Source organism: Delphinapterus leucas, chromosome 1, assembly GCF_059928025.1.
Source record: "Delphinapterus leucas isolate spDelLeu-1000000601 "Yukka" chromosome 1, BTC_Dleu_Yukka2, whole genome shotgun sequence".
In the NCBI taxonomy this organism is placed as follows: Eukaryota; Metazoa; Chordata; class Mammalia; order Artiodactyla; family Monodontidae; genus Delphinapterus; species Delphinapterus leucas.
Window position 1 is genome coordinate 122057197 of NC_143129.1, and position 18963 is coordinate 122076159.

General features: G+C 38.5%; 1 protein-coding gene across 1 annotated transcript in view; it reads right to left on the reverse strand.

Moving 5' to 3' along the window:
* Positions 1-17799, reverse strand: part of PTGFR (prostaglandin F receptor) — a 58555-nt gene extending 40756 nt beyond the window's left edge. Inside the window, exons 1-2 of the mRNA XM_022580890.2 lie at positions 17371-17799; positions 15047-15916 (exon numbers count right to left, since the gene is read on the reverse strand). Coding sequence (XP_022436598.1) covers positions 15047-15844 — 798 coding nt within the window. The 5' untranslated portion in view covers positions 15845-15916; positions 17371-17799. The remainder of the gene's footprint in view (positions 1-15046; positions 15917-17370) is intronic.
* Positions 17800-18963: the final 1164 nt, after the last annotated feature.

Sequence of the window (18963 nt, forward strand, 5' to 3'; positions counted from 1 at the left end):
CCATGTCTGAAGAAATATACAATTGAAAAGGTAATAGGGATTCAGTGAGTTAACATCTGTAAAGTGCTGAGAGCATTGTCTGGCATATGGCAGGAGCTATGTAGATGAGGGGTTTTAATTAATTCTCACACTACAAAATGAAATTTCTAGGCAAAAACTTTACGTTTAAAATGATCACCACAGTTATAGTTTCTAGTTACATTTCAAGAACTTTACTGCTTTTTTCCAAAACTAACATTTAAAAATAAAATCCTTATGTGACATCATATGCATTTAATAACCATCATTATAAGGATGTTGCTTCATTCACTAATTTCTTTTGTAATGAAAGGATTCTAATGGATGAGCTGCATTTTCCTTGAACCTCTCCAAGTAGTGTACCACGCACCACAAGAAATAGAGTAGAAACATATGGCCTTGACTCTGTCATTAGGGGCTCCCTGTCCATTTGAGATATTAGACAGTCACAAGACAAGTAGTGCAAATTTATGACTATATAGAATTTGATGCTATACTTTATCCATAGAAAGAGAGATAAATGTGGGTTAGAATAATCAGAACAGGTTTCATGAAGAAAATCATTAGATATAAATAAAAACAAATCAAGACTTCCAGAATTGTAATTTCTCTAATAAAAAGAAAATCAGATTTGCATCAGTGTAACATGCCATAGCGACATATTCTCCTAGAGAGATGATCTTTAGCCACCAGCCGTATATACATTTGACTATACTTCATGCTAAACCATGCAATTTTGGCATTTCATTTATGAAACGTTAGACTTTCTTCAAGAAATTTTGGGAGGAAAAATACTTAAGTTACTTAAGCAACATTCATATATGAGTGTTCTGATTTTAATTATAAAAGCATTATTTAAGGAACTGTATTCACCTGTACTTAAAGTCATGCTAGCACATTAATTCCTCCATCCCCTCCTCAGGCTGGGTGGTAATCTGTCACTGAATAGGGAGGCCAAACTTCTCCCTCTACCTACCACAAAGAAGGCTCCTGTTTCCCACAGATGCCAGTGGCATTCAGTGGACAGGAAAAATGAGCTTAATTCCAGAATACACACCTTCATCCTTCAAGCTGAAACGTTTTGGTTTTGGCTGTTGGAGAAGGGTGGGTAGTGGGGTGGGGGTAACAAAGAAACTCCTCAGGACTCACAGGGCTTTGTTACTCTGCTCAGTACCTGAATATACAGGGCATCCTTCAGAAATCCCTGTGATGTGTGATTTTTAACTGATTGCTTACTTGTCTCGCTATCCTGTTTAGCAAATAAATAAGCTCTGGGCGAGTTGAATTGACATGAACTTGAGCTTTCAGCAACCACGTAAAACAAACCAAGAAGTCCAAGAGAAAGGTGACTCCAATGCTGTGGTTACAGATTAAGTCAATTCATACTCAAAGCAGGTATTCGAGACAAGGGCACCGATATATGTAAAGCTGGTTATTCATTCATCGTAACAGCCAAATATAAAATGGCTTGCCAAATCAACCGTGAAATCCACGTCAATCTAAAACCCTCTAAATAAGCAGGCTAGCTTTTGTATTACTGCCATTTATCTTAGACAGACAAACCTAAAGTGCGCAATCAGGAGGTCAATAGCACACAATGGAAATTACTCTGAGACATACTGTTGTCTTCTCCATCATCCAGGAGTGCTTTTAGCAAGCTGGCCCTGGCATCCGTATCCACAGATGAGCCTGATACAAGCTTAGAGAGATGAACTAGAAAGGCAAAGAAGTCCTCTAAATGTCATGCATTTAGAACTGCTTAGTATTTTTTTTTCTTGATTGAAAACAGCAATCCTTTATATTCCCTTGAAATAAGAAACAGTCTGCCTTAGCTGTCTTTGGACTTTCAATGGAAAAAACAATCACCACACATCCTATAATAGCTTCAAAACCACCTCATGCTAGCAAAGATTATAAAGACTATGAAATTTCTTTTTTAGCTCTTTTGTATGTCAGGTCGTTTTTTGATTCAGAAATAGTATATGAGAGAAACACTGAAATGGTGAGTCACAAAAATGTCATTATAGAAGCATATAAATATTAAACTGTATCAGAAACTAATTTTCTGTTCACTGCACTGAACACAAGCATAATGATAGAGATATGTGTTGTTACTTCTGTGTTGCAATTTGGAAATAAGCTTTCATATTAGGAAATGAGGAGAAAGAAGGCATTCACACAGTATTTTCTTTCTATATGCAATTCTAATCTGGCTTTTCCCCAAAAAGACTGCATTTCTAATTTAAGCCTATCCACGGGATATGCTGGGTTGGAGAAATATTCTCAGAAGTCTCTTCCTAGTGCATAGGTCTTGGGCAATTCCAAACTACAACCTGGAGCAGGGACAGGCCAGTTACAGGTGCTGAGGTCCACTGTGGTCTGTAACAAATTCGTGGGAACAGGTAGAACTGACATACTTTCTAAACTGGAAATTAGCCATGCTCTTCCCTTCACTGACCCCCTTTCTGATTCAACTTCATGCTTCCCAAATTAGCAGAACTAAAGCATCCACCAGAGTACATACTACAGAATATCAGAAAATTTACTCCCCGTGTTGTATTTTCTTCAATGTCAGAATTCTAGAGCTCAGCCAAGAGGTATTGGGGGCATGACAGAGAGGGAGAGAAAAGCTCTTCTTGTTCTGTTTGAATGTTATGATGCTGCTGTATTCCATTAATAAGAATGGCACAAACAGATTCTTAGACTATCCCAATAATAGTAAACGCACAAACAAAATGCAAAATACCCGAAAAGTCTATTGCTTTCATTGCACTAATAATGCTCACCTTCAGTATAAGATAAAGAAGAATTTAAGGCGAACTATTTTAAAAGTGAGAGGGAAGGTTGCTTTATGTTTATAAAAGGAATAATTTACAACAAAGATATAACAGACATGAATTAACCCCGATGACATTATGTTGAAATCTAAATCATCGAAATCCAATGAAAACCATTAGAAATACAAATATAAACTAACAAAACACAAATATAATAAAATTCCAAGTTCTCATACACATTTTTTTTTTTTTTTTTTTTTTTTTTTTTTTTTGGCGGTACGCGGGCATCTCACTGCTGTGGCCTCTCCCGTTGCGGAGCACAGGTTCCGGACGCGCAGGCTCAGCGGCCATGGCTCACGGGCCTAGCCGCTCCGCGGCATGTGGGATCTTCCCGGACCGGGGCATGAACCCGTGTCCCCTGCATCGGCAGGCGGACTCTCAACCACTGCGCCACCAGGGAAGCCCTCATACACATTATTTGACAGAACAATTAGAAAGAATAATAAGAAAATAATATTCTATTACCAATAATCTTGATTTAATACCTATGTATTGAACTTTGTAACTTAAAAAAGAGTGTAAATTCTTTTCAAATGCCCATGGGATATTTACAAAATCTGATAATAAGAAGTTAACTAAAAAAAAAGAAAGAAAGAGAAAAACCAAGAAGTTAACTAACTTGAAAACAGTAAGATTTGTAATTTGATGTAAGGCATTTTTTTTTTTTTTAACATCTTCATTGGAGTATAATTGCTTTACCGTGGTGAAGCAACTGACAAAGGATATAAGGCACTTTTAAACTGTTAAACTAAACAGCCCTCTGGAAAGACTAATTTTAAAAGAAAAATTTCAAATTTTGTGTTATGACAAAACTACAAAATTATTATTCAAAATATGCTTATGATCATGAAAGGGGACACTCTATATTGTAATTGATAAACTGAACACAAGTCTAAATAAAATGTGAAGAAAATGGTAGTTGTACTTAAAGTTAAATTTAGATCAATAGGATGAAATAAAGAGTATAGAGAGATCCAAACACATTTAAGAATTTCATATATAATAAAGGTAGGAATTTAGAACAGCTGCAGAAAGACCATTTAATAAAAGATTTGGGATAACTAACTAACCATTCAAAAGAAAATTCATGTTATTAACTTGCAAATTAAACCAACATAAACTATGAATGTATTAAAAACATAAATACAAAAAAATGAAAAAGCAAAAGTGCTAGAAGAAAAAAGAAATGAATACCAATGTCATCTTAGCCTGAAAAAGTATTTCTTAACATGAAACAGAAAGCAGTAACTACAAAAGAAATTATTGATTCATTCACTACTTGTATAATTAAAATACTAAGTTAAAAGGCGAACAATGAATATGGAAAAACAATTGCTTTTATAACAATTGATTTTATAATTATTTTTATATATTAGCAGTATCTGGTCTTTGTTATCCAAAAAGTTCTTGAAAATCATTTACAGATACCCACACATTCACAAAAGAAAGGAGATAATGCCCAATAATATAAGAAAAAAATTTCACTCCGTTAATCAAAGAAATTAAACTAATATGTATTCTGTATCAGATGAGTAAAAGGATGCACCCAGTATGTTAATAGTGTTTATCTCTGGGTAGTCAGATTTGGAAGATTTTTTAAAATTTTAATTTGTAGCTTGCTGTACTTTCTTACAATAAAATTTTATAGTTAAAGAAAACATTGCAAGTAGCTTGAGGGAATATAACACATGAAATTTAATATTCCTTAATAAGGATAAGATGCCCGTGGAAATAAAGCGAGGTCTTTCCTTTCCAACAGAGTTCCTATAACATGACAGCGCCTCTCCACCCTCACATCTATATATGCCAGCTTTCTGCTGCCTTCACTGCTTCATCCCTGCTTCGCTCCCCATCCTGCATTCTGTCTCTCTGTCTGTTGTGTGGTTTTTATTTTCCTTGTTTTCTGGTCCTCTGCCGTGAACAAAAATGCGAGAAGCAAAATAGGGGAAGATGTAATCAAAGTAGTAACAACAATGACTGTTGCTGCTGCTGCTACAGCAATGTTATTATTTATTATTTAATACTAATACACCTTTGGGCCCAGAGGTTCCTCCACTATTACTAAAGCAATTAACCCTCTACCCTGCTCCCAGGCAAGGTCAGAAAAATACAAATAGTTTTATTTATGTCATACTAAAAGAAGAAAGAAAAGGAAAAGGAGGACGCAGATAAGAGAGATTGGAGGAGCGAGCACAAAGGTTGTGGGTAAATTGAAGGAGCTAGAAAATATGATTCCTAGGATTTGGCTCAGGAAAATTTTCCCAGGTCGTGTCTCTGTTTCTATGCTTTACACTCCACCTGGAGAGACACCCAGCCTTTTGTTCAGTAAAAACCTGCTCAAAGAATATATCAGTGAGTAAATTAACAAGTAGATTAAAGAATAAATGATTTTTTAATTTTCTTAATTTATATTATTAATGTTCATAGCAACTTGTTTTTCTTTATCTTCAGTCCTTGCTAACACTTTCTTAACCTAAATTCTTGGAAGGAATTATTGGGTTTTGTGATGCTTCATTTCACCAACATTTATTTCTCTTCTATATCCTGAGTCACTTCCCTTGTCAAAAGATAGTATAAAATACTACTTTGAATTATGAAATTTTTATTATCTGATTTAATTTTTCTACTACTCATATTTCATTACTTAAAAAATCTAGCTTTTAATATTAATTTATTACAACCTGCTGTATTCTAATCTTGTTCAAGCCTGTCGCAAATACTAAAGAGTTTGTTATTCTTACACTTTTATATCTCTAGAAATTATATACATTATTATCTCTTTTCTCCTTGTTTTACCTTACAATTTACATTACTTGACTTTGGATCACAATTTTTTCCAGTAATATTTCATTCTAAATGATATGCTATAGATATTTATAAGTTATCAAAAATAATCTCATCCACTACATTCATAACAGTATGCCTGCTACTCTTTTTTTTTCTTTTTTTTTTGCCATAGCTATTTTATTGTATTTTTGGCAAGCAAAAGCATTTATTTGGTTATCCATTTTAAACATAGCAGAGGGATAGTTGGGGAGTTTGGGATTGACATGTACCTGCTATTTTATTCTAACATAAATTATAATCAAATATCTTCATATTTCAATTTTCTATATATGTCTTCCTTTTTCCTTTTCTATAAATACTGTTAATTAAGGCCATAGATATAGTGACCAATTAAATCACAGAGATTGTTATTCTGCATCTAGAACACTGCCTGGCACCTGGCAGGTGCTCAATAAACGTTTGTCAAATAAGTAGACAAATAATTCCTTGTGGACCACCAAATTGGAAGTAACGGCTTCCTACTGTAGCACCCTTATTCATTTAATAACTAATTAAAAAGTGCCTTTGATCAGCCTGTTGACAGATGATGTTTTGTTGGCTTTTATTGGTCGACAGCATTAATATTTGCCAATAATAGCAACATAACGATAATAGTATAATAACTGAAGCATATGGTACTATGTCAGGCACTATTTTGACTTACAACTATTCATTTATTTAGTCCTCACAACAACCCAATGAAGCGATACTATTACTCTACCTATTTTACATGTGAGGAAATTGAAGCACAGAGTGGATAGGGACACACAGGAACCAGAAGAAACAGGACGTGAACCCAGGCTCTTAACTACTACATGACACTGAGCTAATATTTTAGCTCCTCGAGTATATCTTTTACTCCAACTAAGTTGTCAGCTCTTCGAGGAAAAAGCTTTATCTTTTAACTCCTGGAATGGGCACAGCCCCAATAGTAGTACTTTATACATAACAGTCTCAATAGTTTTTTGCTAATTTTAGCTTGGTTCAATAATGTATAAGTTAATATCTAATACATTATTATAATTATAATACTACATTATTAGATTATTTGAATTCAAATAAGATGTGAAAGATTAGCACGAAACATCTTTACTTCTGGTGAGACAGTGAAATGAGGCACAATAATCTGAACCTTCGAGGGACATTGTTCAGGAAACTTTTCTGATCCCAGCATGACCAAACCTTCTCAAGACAGGAGAAATGGAAAACATCTGGACTAAACACAGATGACTATTTCTAATTGAGATGGCAGGTGGCAATAACAGCAATAGATGCTTGAGGATCTGGGGATTGTGTTGAGCATTTACTGTATGCCAATCACTATGTTATGAGATTGTAAGGAGGACAAATCATATTTTCCAGTGGTACTTTTAAGTAAGATCCAGTTTTATAATCAGTTCACGGATGTACAAAATTGGCTTAGAGTAACTCCAGGTCACAGCTAAGAGATGGTGGGGCTGGGACCCTGCCCCCCCCCCCACTGCCTGTGCTTAAATAACTAGAGCATTCTAAAAGAAATGCTTGACTTGGGACTGTGCACTAAAAGCTAAAGGGAATCTTTTACACAATCCAGTTGTCTCTGTCTCCTTTGCCATCACACCGCAGCCATACTCTGTTTTGGCATTTCACAATCTGAATTTAATTTGGGGATTCAATAGCTTAGAAGGAGTGAGAAAAACCATCTCCCTGTCTGTATAAAGCCACAGCTGTACCCACTCCTCTGTGGCATTACCATCCTGACGCCCAGGACGGAGGACTGACAAAATGACAAATTTACACAAGCTTTGAAAGGTAATATTTGCAAATATCAAAAGACAAAATTCTCCTATTGAATGAAATCCTCTCTAAATACAGATAAATGGCATTGAAATAACAGTTAAAATCTGGTGTGGCTGTAAATGATTTCCGAAGCAAACATAAATGCAAATGCATTTTATATACCTCCTGTAAGGATGAGACTAAGCAAATAAAGTTAAAACTGGCAACCCAGAGAGATTTGGGGCAAATCAACATCTTGAATTGTTCTTGAAATGTTTGGGGGCTTAATTTAAAACCCCAAAACACATTAAGCCAGAAGAGTTTTAGATCCATGAGGGTATAAACTTAATCCACATGTTTCTGATTCATTTACACTTGAATCATTCAAGTAATGTTTTGTAAGTGCCGTCTCAATGTCTGACATCTTTGGGCGTTTTTATGTCTCTCTCCTTAAAAACAGGAAGCCATATTTTGCCAAGAGTAAATAAACTTAAAATACCTAAGTATTCCAGACAACCGTGCACAACTAAATCAACAGACTATTGTGTAAATTCTCAACCTAGCAGTGTCTTTTTTTAATTGATTGACTTTTGGTCCAATTTTGCACCATACTTTTCCATGAAGAGAGATCATATACTCAAATGAGTTCAATTCCAAAGGCCTATGCATAACTCAATATATTTACCAAATCACACTGTAAACCTATGTGTAATATACTTTATATTTAGATAATGTGTGAACAAATGGACTTCTAGAAAATGGTCCTAAACCAGATTCTGCAGGAAGCAGACTTTGAGACAGAGATCTACATGCAGGCATTTTTCTGAGCACAGTGAGGTGATGAGGAAAGCAGGACTTGGCACAGGGAGAAGCAGAGCTGGAATGGAGCTACAAGCTCTGAAGCACATATGACCCTTCAGAAATGTCCCAAATGAGGCAAGGGGGTAAGTGCTTTGGATCCCCACACCCACCTGTCACTGTACACAGAATGACCAAAGAGAGGGGGGCACAACCACGGGCAAGGCAGCTCCCTTGGCTGAGGGTACTTTCTCCAGGGGCAAAAGTCACCCCAAAGGGGATCTGGGTGGGGCACCATGTCTACTAAGCAGGTCTGTTGGAGTTCTCTGAGAATTAATCCTCCATGAATAAAAGACCTACTCAATCTTTTAGTCTGATTAGCAATACAAATTGAGCCATGTAGTCACTCAATCAGCTGGCAAAGGCTTGAGGTAAGCAAGCCCATTTTATAGAGAAATTTCAACAATTACTCTGGAGATTTTATTTATGACAATGTACAACCAGTATCTGCAGGTCTTTACTCAAAGAAAGTTTTTCCTTCTGTCTCCTGAAGTGACCCCCTCAAAGATAAAACACCAATAAAAAATACATACATTTTGGGAGGAAAAATGTGTGCATGTAGAGAAAAAGGTGGTGCTAAAGATAATAATGGTGCAAAAATAACTATGAATAAGTTATATCACCTAATTGTTTCCTTTGCCTTCAATACTTTGTATTTAATACTTGGTTCCTTAGTTCATTCATTCAATAAACATTGGTTTATGACCTACTACTTGTAGAAACTAAAGCACAAACCAGTAATATAGCTCCTAGCTACCAAGGACCATTGAGACTAACAGAGGAAACGGGCATGTAAACATCATAACAAAATAATATCATTCCTAGTTTATCCATGATGCTGACAAAATTCCTAAATTCTAGCACCAGATGCAATTTGTAGAATGTTCAGGATCCTCCAGGACACCATTTCCAACTAATACTCCTGGGGAACCTCTGAACACACGTTCCCCTCTTGGACTTCTCCAATCCAAATTCCAATTCAAAGTATTGGAAGTATTCCCGAGGCCGACCAATTAAGTCCTGACCTCATCAGCAGACTGGGTCCAAAGTGGAAATGAGAGCCATTACCCACTGAGCCCTCCTTTATGTGAGATTCATTTAGCAAATACTTACTGAGCTCAACTCTGTGCCAGGCACTGGCCTCAGAACTGAGGACGCAGCAATAATCGAGGTCCCTTCCTTCAAGGAGCTTACATGCTAGAGGCAGAAGCCAAAAAACAACCAAATAAACAGAGAAATGTACCCCATGTTATCCGATGCTGCTAAGTGCTATGAGAGTAAATAAGGCAGAGCAATGGAGGAGAGAAGAGAAAGGGTACTTTTTAAGATAGACTACCTAGACAACATGATATTTAAGAGAGGAGTCGGGGGAGAGCCACATGGATGTCAGGAGGAGAGTACTCCAGGCAAGAGAACACCAAGGCTTCAGGGACAGGAATATGTTCCCAAATCTCTCAGAACTGCTCCTCTGCCAGCTCCTGTCACTGACCTCACACCACGTACTCCACGTCCACCCAAACACAAGAGCAGCCTGAATTCCCATCATAGAAACTATATTTAATGTACTCTAAAACATACCTTTTCGTCTGGATATGAATTTTAAGCTGTATGAGTCTGAGTTGTTTACGAATTTCCTAAAAGTAGAACCTAAGTCTTACCAGTCCTTTCTCCAGACATCATGATTGCTGCTTCCACATTCCAAACCGGGGAGCACTCCCACTTCACAAAGGAAACCAGCTAAAACAATTTCCGACAAATCGCCTCTAAGATCAGCAGCAATGCAAGAATAACCAAAAAGATCTGACATAAAACTATATGAGAGTGGGGGTCCATTTTGTTTTTAATTTTAGAATGAAACCCATTCAAAGCCCTTTTTATTTGGTACAATTAGATCCAATGATGGATTAGTTATTTTTTTAGGTTGGGAAATAATTCAAACATGTACACATTATGTATATACATATTTATACATTTTCCGTATTTTTCTTTTCACTTGAAGCATGTAACTATACATCTGTTCACCATCCTTTCAGTGTAGAGGCAGGTGCACAAGACACATACACAGATTTCCATTACACAGGTCTTACATATGATAATGAGAGCCAGCCTCTCAAAGAAAGCAATCTTCACTAGTAGTCAAAATGTTCTATTCTGTTGTGTTGTTCCATCATTTGCCACTAGCCCTGTAAGACCTGGTCATTATGATGCCAATACCTTTAGTAATTCAGTAGAATTCAATTAACCATTCATTTTTTGATTTATATCTGACAAACATCTTAGTGACCAAATGTTTAACTATATGACTAGAAATACTAGCAGAAGAGTAACAACCCTAGAAAAATCAAATTCAAACTCTACCTACACAAGAAAACACATTTCTTGGGTAAACTCACCTACATAAGATATCATTTTCTCTTCATATACTTTATACTTCTTTTCCCAATTCAAAATGAACCTCTACCCTTGAAGAGAAGGTAAACAAACTAAACAGCCTTCCAGAAAAGATCCTTGAAGTTTAATTGTGTCATAACTCGACAGTTGCTGACTTAAGGAACAGATTAAAAATTACCATTTGGTTTCAATATTTGCTTAATTAACGCTCACCTACAGAACTCAGAATCCACATTCTGGTCAATCATTTCCAATCTCTTGACATTCATACTACTTAAGTTACAGTCAAGCAGTCAACAAGTATTTAATGCTCTGCCAAACTAGTGAAATAAGCATAGCAATAATAATAAATTCCTTTTAGGACTACATATTCTAGAAATGGAACATTAAAAAGAATCAGTACCTGTAGAAAGACAGAAGCAAAGACTATTAAGGAAATGTTACTTAGAAGTGCTGTTAAATGTCTTCTTTTTCCCCGTCACTCTAGAAACATCAGAAAAAATCTTCAAGATTTATTTGGAAAAAGTGATTTACCTAGAATGCATGCAAGACAATTTTGTAATTGCCATTTGACTCTCAAAGATTTTTGTATTAACTTGTTGCTAAATGGAAATGTAAGCTAATAAGTATCTATTGGATTTTTCAGTTGGGATTGTAATTAAATGAATTTATATGAGTTAACCATGTTTAAAACTATAAAATTCAGATATTGAAAATTTTTTTAAGTCATTAACAAGTTATATTTTAAACTAATATTACAATTGTACTACATTTCTAAACTTCAGTTCCCGAAAATACACACACACACACACACACACACACACACACACATTTTCCCCTTTGTGGGAAAAAAAGAACAAACATTAAATTTTTAAAAAAAGCCATAGGGGACTTTTAGGGTGGTGAAACTATTCTATATGATACTACAATGGTGGACACATGTCAATATACATTTGTCAAAACCCACACACTGTACAACATAAGGAGAACCCTAATGTAAACTACAGACTTTAGTCAATAATAATGTACAAGTATTGGCTCATCGATTGTAACGAACGTACTACATCAGTGCAAGATGTTAATAAGAAGGATGACTGTGGGGTGGAGGGGTGGAGACATGAGAAGCTATATGTGAACTCTGTGTTTTCCACTCATTTTTCTGTAAACCTAAAACTACTCAAGAAAAATTAAGTCTATTAAAAGAGAGATTTCTAACAAACATCATGATCATCTTACCTTTGTATTAAAGTCAATCATCAAACTTAATAAAGTATCCCCCTTTTCATCAGCTACAAATTTTAAAAGTTTTAGAAATTATGCCACTATTGATGTTTTGATGCAGTAAATCCTGCCAAACCCAGACACCATCATCCGCATTCCTCACTTCCTCCTTTTAGTGTGTGCACCTGTACCCCATTCCAGTTTGAGGCTTGAAAATGACAGTGAACACAGGTCAAAGAGTGTCTTCAGATGTTCATTCAAATGACAAATCCAACATTTCATCCTCATCAATCATAGAGAGAAGGCACATGGTGTAAAGTAGGCCATTGACATGGAAGATGTCACAACTATAGTGCATCTATGGGAATTTAGAAGCTTGGTTTCAGAGATATTTTTTAAACTAAGAAACTTTTAAAACATAGGGTGGAGAATAATGGCTCAGTCATTAATACCTATGCAGTTCCACCTGGGCACTTACGTAGTAAAGGAGAAATGGTTCAACAGAGGAATCAGTGTTAGGTGTTATTTTGGCATTCCCAAGCCTGGGTTTTTCACTCAGGTTCCATTTAGAGCTGTCTGGTGGTCTTAATGTAATGTGCAAGGCACTTATGTCCAGGCCACAAGTTATAAATCCTTCAGAAAGAACTTGCCATGAAGACCCAAGACTCCACAAGAGAAACTGAAAATAATGCTTGAAACAACTTAAAACATCAATCCAGCAAGGGGTATCTGTGGTAGACCTACTACACATCTAATGCAGAAATAATTTTCCACACTAAAAAGCATTTTAGAAGTATTGATACATTGGTGTCATATGTGTAGCAATAATTCACAGCTAAATAGAACGCAGACCTCAGAAAATGTTTCACAAAAATAAAATTATATTCCACTAGGAAATATGTTCAAAATATGAATTAAATTGTAATATCTATTTTAACAGTAAAGAAAACCAAAAATTCAGGAAAAGAATTTAGAGAAAAACATAAATTCAAAATATCCATGGTGAGGATGAAATTTTGTTACTTTCCATTCCCTTACAGTAGTTAACCTATAACTCCTATTTCTCAAAGTCAAAAGCCAGAACTAAGTAGAATTTTAAAGGTGACTCAGAACAAGCAAAAACCAAAACACCAGTGATTAGCCCAGTTATCCAGATTATCTGTCTCTCAATAAGTTCACTATTTCATGGTTTTCGGGTTTTCTCCAGAGCTAGGACCTTCATTTTTACATTTTCTTTAAAGATTTTCAGCTACCTCTTTTCTCCCTTTCTTATTATTCCCTTTCCAACCCTCAAATTAATTTCGTTTTTGCTCAGACTCACTGTTTATTTTAAAAAGCTACTCTATTTAAAAGTTTAAGAAGAAGAGGAGCATTACTCTAAGGGAATTTCCTTTGTCAAGTAGCATAAATTAAACTCTCTAAGAATGAACACTGAAATGACTCGATGTGTTGATAGAACTTGTCTCTGCTATTCAGATTCAAACAACTGAACTATGAGCTCAGATGAGATCCCTAACTGGGGTCACCCAAGGCCTCCTAAATTGACAATAAGCCAGCCTCAAAACATTGACTTGCCATTGACAGATGTAGCCTATCCTCTCCTCGGTTGGGCCCCTAGGACAGTTCTGGAATATCACGAAAAAAATATTTAAATGATACAAAAATTTCAGAAGCCAAATTCAAATTGTGAGGAAATAACAGAGATAGAAACAAAGAATTTTTTTTTTTTTTTTTTTTTTTTTGCGGTACACGGGCCCCTCACTGCTGTGGCCTCTCCCATTGCGGAGCACAGGCTCTGGACGCGCAGGCTCAGCGGCCATGGCTCACGGGCCTAGCCGCTCCGCGGCATGTGGGATCCTCCCGGATCGGGGCACGAACCCGCGTCCCCTGCATCAGCAGGCGGACTCTCAACCACTGCACCACCAGGGAAGCCCAAGAAATATTTTAAAAGTAGAAATCTTTTTGCAGAATAAAATCAACTACCATAGCATCTGTCTGCAGCAACAGCTCTCACCAGGACCATCAGGGTTGTTTATTAAAACCCTACTGGCAACAGTTCTTGGACAATGGACCTAAGGGGGCCTAGAAGAACTGCATTATTAACAAGCACCTGAAACACGATGCAAGGTATGACCATGACCTTTGTGTTATGTCTACCTTTGTCTCACTCTTTTGCTTTACCTCTACCTGGGTATCACCTGTATTACTATCTTTGGATACCAATCTGTTTCCCCACTGGTACAAAAAAAGGGATCAAAATAATCTTTACTGCCATCAGGAGCTACATACAGAAGGATGTTTTCTCTTTCGTTGTATGTTATCACTTTTTCCATCATAAAGTAAACTGTTGGAGACAGTTATGGTCATACTTATCAATCTTAAGTATTTTGTCTCCTACCTAGAAAGTCATATAAATGATTTATGTTTGTTGCTAATTCTTTAAACTTAGCCATCATTTCCAAATAAAAATACCAAGATGTTAAATATAGCTGCTGGCTAAATTGAAAAAGAGGAAGGAATGAAATGATAAGAGAAGAATCCCTGGCTCTCCTGCCAATCATACCCCTCCCTGCATTACTATCATCCTGGGTTAGTGAACTAGTGATTCTTTACCTTATCTACCCAACTAGTTCACCTACACTATCCAACTATCTCAGCCCATCTCCTCCCTTTGCAAGCTGAGACCTGGTCATTGTGTGCTGAGAAGCAGCTAGCCTATAAATTACAAGTCCGTGTGGTTTTCTATCAAGACTTACTGGAGTCCATTCTAATATTGTTTTATAGCCTTTTTTTTCACATTTTAGAAACTAATCATATTCAGTATATTAAAACTATGTTACTTTTGTGAAAATTACTTTATACCACACTGCAACAGGTAACACTATGGTTAGAATTGTTTAGGGAGATATTTCTTTTAATTCTGGGCTTGTGGGGAAATAACCATCTATGCCATAAATAGCTTAATTATAAGCCAGAGCTGAGAACTAAAGCAAGTTCTGAGTAGAAGTAAGTTCCAGCATTTAAAAGATGAAACAGCATTGCCCATCAAGACTACCAACTTTGAAAAGACAAGAAACCTTGTACTGAATATCGATTAACTGAACAAAGCAAAAATTGTCAAAACCATAGGTCCTTACCAGAAACGGACTCCAGCAAACGCAGGAGACACACATTATAACCAGGAGCTGGATGACCATTTCAAAATGATGAGACCTGCCTTGTCTGTGCTGCTGACTTTTAAATTTAACTCTTAAAAGTGAAATTCCTGTGATGGCATTGCAAAAAAATGAAATACCAAGGGCTAGGAGCCCCAGAAATGAAAAAAGTAAAAGATAAAACCTATCTTCCCAGTCTTTGATGTGATCTGTTTTGTAGAAACACCAGGTCTTCGATGCTTGAATTTTATAGTCACGATGCCCAAGGATGGGCAGCAAAGCTACGAAAACAGCAAAAAAGCACACTCCACTCAACATCATTTTAACATGTTTGGATGTAATTTTCGTAGAGTGAAATATTGGTTGGGTGACTCCAATACATCGCTCAATGGCCATCACACTGCCTAGAAAAAGTGGGCACAGACCAGAGAATACCATGCAGATACCAAAAATACTGCAAAGGACGTTTGATTTGTCAAAATGGATCCAGTCTTTATCAGAAGCATATACAAAGACTGCTATAGCTCCATTGATGAGGTGCCCAAAGAAATCTGTGATTACCAGAGCACTAGCTAAAAGCAAAAACGATGACTTGTACTTCTGTCTAAATCTCTGGTATGCCTTCATGAGAATAGCAATAGCAAGGCTGTTTGATAAGATTCCCACTGTCATGAAGGTTATCGAAAAAGATATTGAAAGCTCTTCTTCCATTTGGCAAGTTGTATTTGAAAGGAGCCCGGCTGCAGGGGACACTGGCTGTTTGGAATTGTTCGTGGACATTGTTGTGGAGATAAGAGCTGGCCACTCAAGTCATCTTCCTCTCAAAACAGTGCAGGCTTGCGGTCCAGAGATCTGTAGCATAAAGACAGAGAAATTATGAGCCCTGGATAACTGTTCATCTGACATTGAAGGCCAAAGCACCCCAGCACCCTGTGGTGGGAATCAGATTTATCTGGCCTGTCATGAGCAAGGTTGCATCATACTGAAAACAGCACACATCTGCCTGCAGTTCCACATTTCATTTTCAGGGTAAAGAAGCTACCAGAATTGAGACCCCTTGGTTAACCTCTATGGCTACTCTGCCACTGGGCACCTCCTAAACTGCCTCCTGACAATTCACTGACACCTTAAAACTCCTAAGGTTTACGAAGTCGCTTAACAAGGCTAGATTTAAACCCAGTTGAGCTTTTAAAGTATAATAGTCTATTTTAATAACTAGGTGACTTTCTAAAGTTTCTGCTTTTTTCTCTGATGAGCTTTGTCCCCAAAGTGCAGATTATTTCTTTGAGACCTATGACTCTCAGGCAGACAAAATCATCTTCTCCAAACTTTGGGAGGGTGCAAAGTGGAGCCACAGCTCACTGATGCTGCATGGGGCTTCTCTGAATAAGTTCTAAAACTATTTGATTTAGGTCAAATAACAGCAAACCACACACATCAGTGACCCCTGGAAGGCTCAGTGTTGAGTGTCTAGGAAGATTTTCCGGTCCAACTACCACCTGTGCAGAAATGTTGGCTGATGAGAGCATAGAAGGCGGGCCGCCCTCACTGTGGGCGCATCTGCCTAGATGCTATTGATCTAAGTTATAGCTTCAGGGTAGCTACATCCCAGGCGAATTATTTATTTGTCGCTCTTTCTCTAGTGAGTTGAGGCCTGAGTCACAGACCCTCTATACCCGCCACCACTGCCATCCCGCCCCGAGCTATTTCCACCGGCGTTTCCCCAGCAGCTTTCTGGGAGGCTAGGAATTCCGGAGCCAGCCTTTCCTGGGACCTGCCCAAGTGGGGCCACCCGGGACTGCCCGGAGGGCGGCCGCCTCCTCCGGTCTTACTCACAGCTCGACTTTCGATCACTACTACCCCACCGCCCCCAGGCCTCTGCTTGCAACATCCTTCCCAAACCTCTTAACTGCCTGAAACTTTCTGCGATTGCTCAAACGCCAGAGGCCGATTTCCCTCCCACCCCGGGGGGCGCCAAAGGCCTGCGCTGGCCAGGATGCCGGAGTCGAAGTGTCGCGGGCGGGGAAGCAAGGAGAGGGAAGGGGATCTTTTCCTTTACCCGTTTCCCTCCTCTGAGATCCGTTCTACCCGATCCCCAGGCGCGCACCTCAGGCTCCAGACGGATCAGACATTGCTCTGCGGGTCTCCCCAGCTTGGGGCATCTGGTCCAAACTTGTTGGCCAGCTCAGGCTAAGGTGCCCTCCGGTGCCGCCGGCTGCTGCTGCCGCCGGGCATCCGAGGTGGGGTGGCTAAACCTCAGTCGGGTGGCCAACGCGTGGGAATCCAGCCGCTGAAGGGGTGTTTACCTTGGCATCCCGGGCCGCGGGCAGGGCTGTAGGTGGAGCAGAAGAGCGCGCGGGTCCGTGGGCCATCCCGCGCCCGGCTTCGCTCCGTCGCTTCCGCCGGTTCCTGGGGCTCTGCGCCGCGCTCTCGCTCCAGCTCCGGCCCGGGCTCCGACTCTGTCTCGCCGCGCGTGCTTCTGCGCGCTCTCCCAGCGCGGAACCTGCCGGTGCGCTGGGCTCCTCCGATCCTTTAGCACCTAGCGGCGCTCACCGCCTGGGCGGGGTGGAGGGCGCGGTTGACCTCCGCCCCTTCCTCTCCGCCCCTTTTGCTTGGAGTCCAGAGCCGGACCCGGAGGGACTTGAGAACCGCGCTCGGATGCTACGTCCCCCTCCTCAGCATCAGAGCGGCCCCCTCAGCTGCCCGACCACTTAAGGAAAAGTTTTGTTTTAAACTCATTCTCCAGCTAAAGGCGCCATCTCTACGGCTGTAAAATAGGAACCAGGAGAGCTGAGGAAAGCCTGCAGAAAGCTGTCGTGACAGCGTCTTGAACTGTCAGATTGCAGATTGCAGACAGTTCATCCCAAATCCAGCTCAAAAAGGATAAAGAAACCAGGTAGAAGGAAAGAGATGGTGTATTTGGGCTTAGGGACCGACATCCCCAGGAAGTTAAAAACAGGTATTCGGGCCACGTATTGTCAATGGAAAGTCACTGCCTTAGGATTCACTGTCACTTAGAGGACTGGACTGTTCCTAGCTTTCTAAAGAATGTGAGAAGGGAAAGGGATAAGCAGTATTCTCACAGGACACATGCAGATAAAGCATTAGTAACATTTTAATGATCAAAAAAGCCCAATGGTGAGAGAATTTCTAGTGGTATGTTTACCCAAAGAGATGTGACTCTTAAATTTTGTGGAGATTATTTTTATGATCAAGTAAAGAAAAATCCACTACTTCATTAGGAATTATAATTTGAGCCATTTTAATGCTGTAACCACTTTTTGCTAATATTGTTTTGATCTGTACCTATTAACTATCTCATTTTTATAGCTAATCGCTTATGGAAATCTATTACTGACCTTTGCTCTTTTATCAGTAAAATATTGCCACAGCTTTTGTGAAAAACCAATGCCACATGGAAATAAACTCTCTTTTCTCCATTCTAAAATCAGAAAGGGCCTCTAAATTCCTAGAAATTGGAAAGGATCATAAAGTGCTACAGTGAGATAAAATAAATTAGCCATTAACTATAGAAAAGAATGATTGCACAGCTTTCCCCTGTGGTAAATATTGAGGGTTTTTTTTAATGATATGATCATAACTTGTAAAATAAACTGTTACTCAGGTATGGTCAGGGAATTGAAAAATTTGGTTAACCAAATATTCTGGTTAGTAGAGAAATATTACATCTGGATGACCAGTGTCCAAAAAGCAACTATGTAATAAACCACATGGAAAATGTGCATGACACAGAGAACTATTCTTTCCTTTAGTGATTAACAGCACTTAATCACATTAGATGCAATTACCTATTTCCTTATGTCTCTCCCACTGAATTGAATTCCTGCAGAAGTCTCATTCATCTCTCCATCCTCACCCAGGACTATGCCTGGTCACTT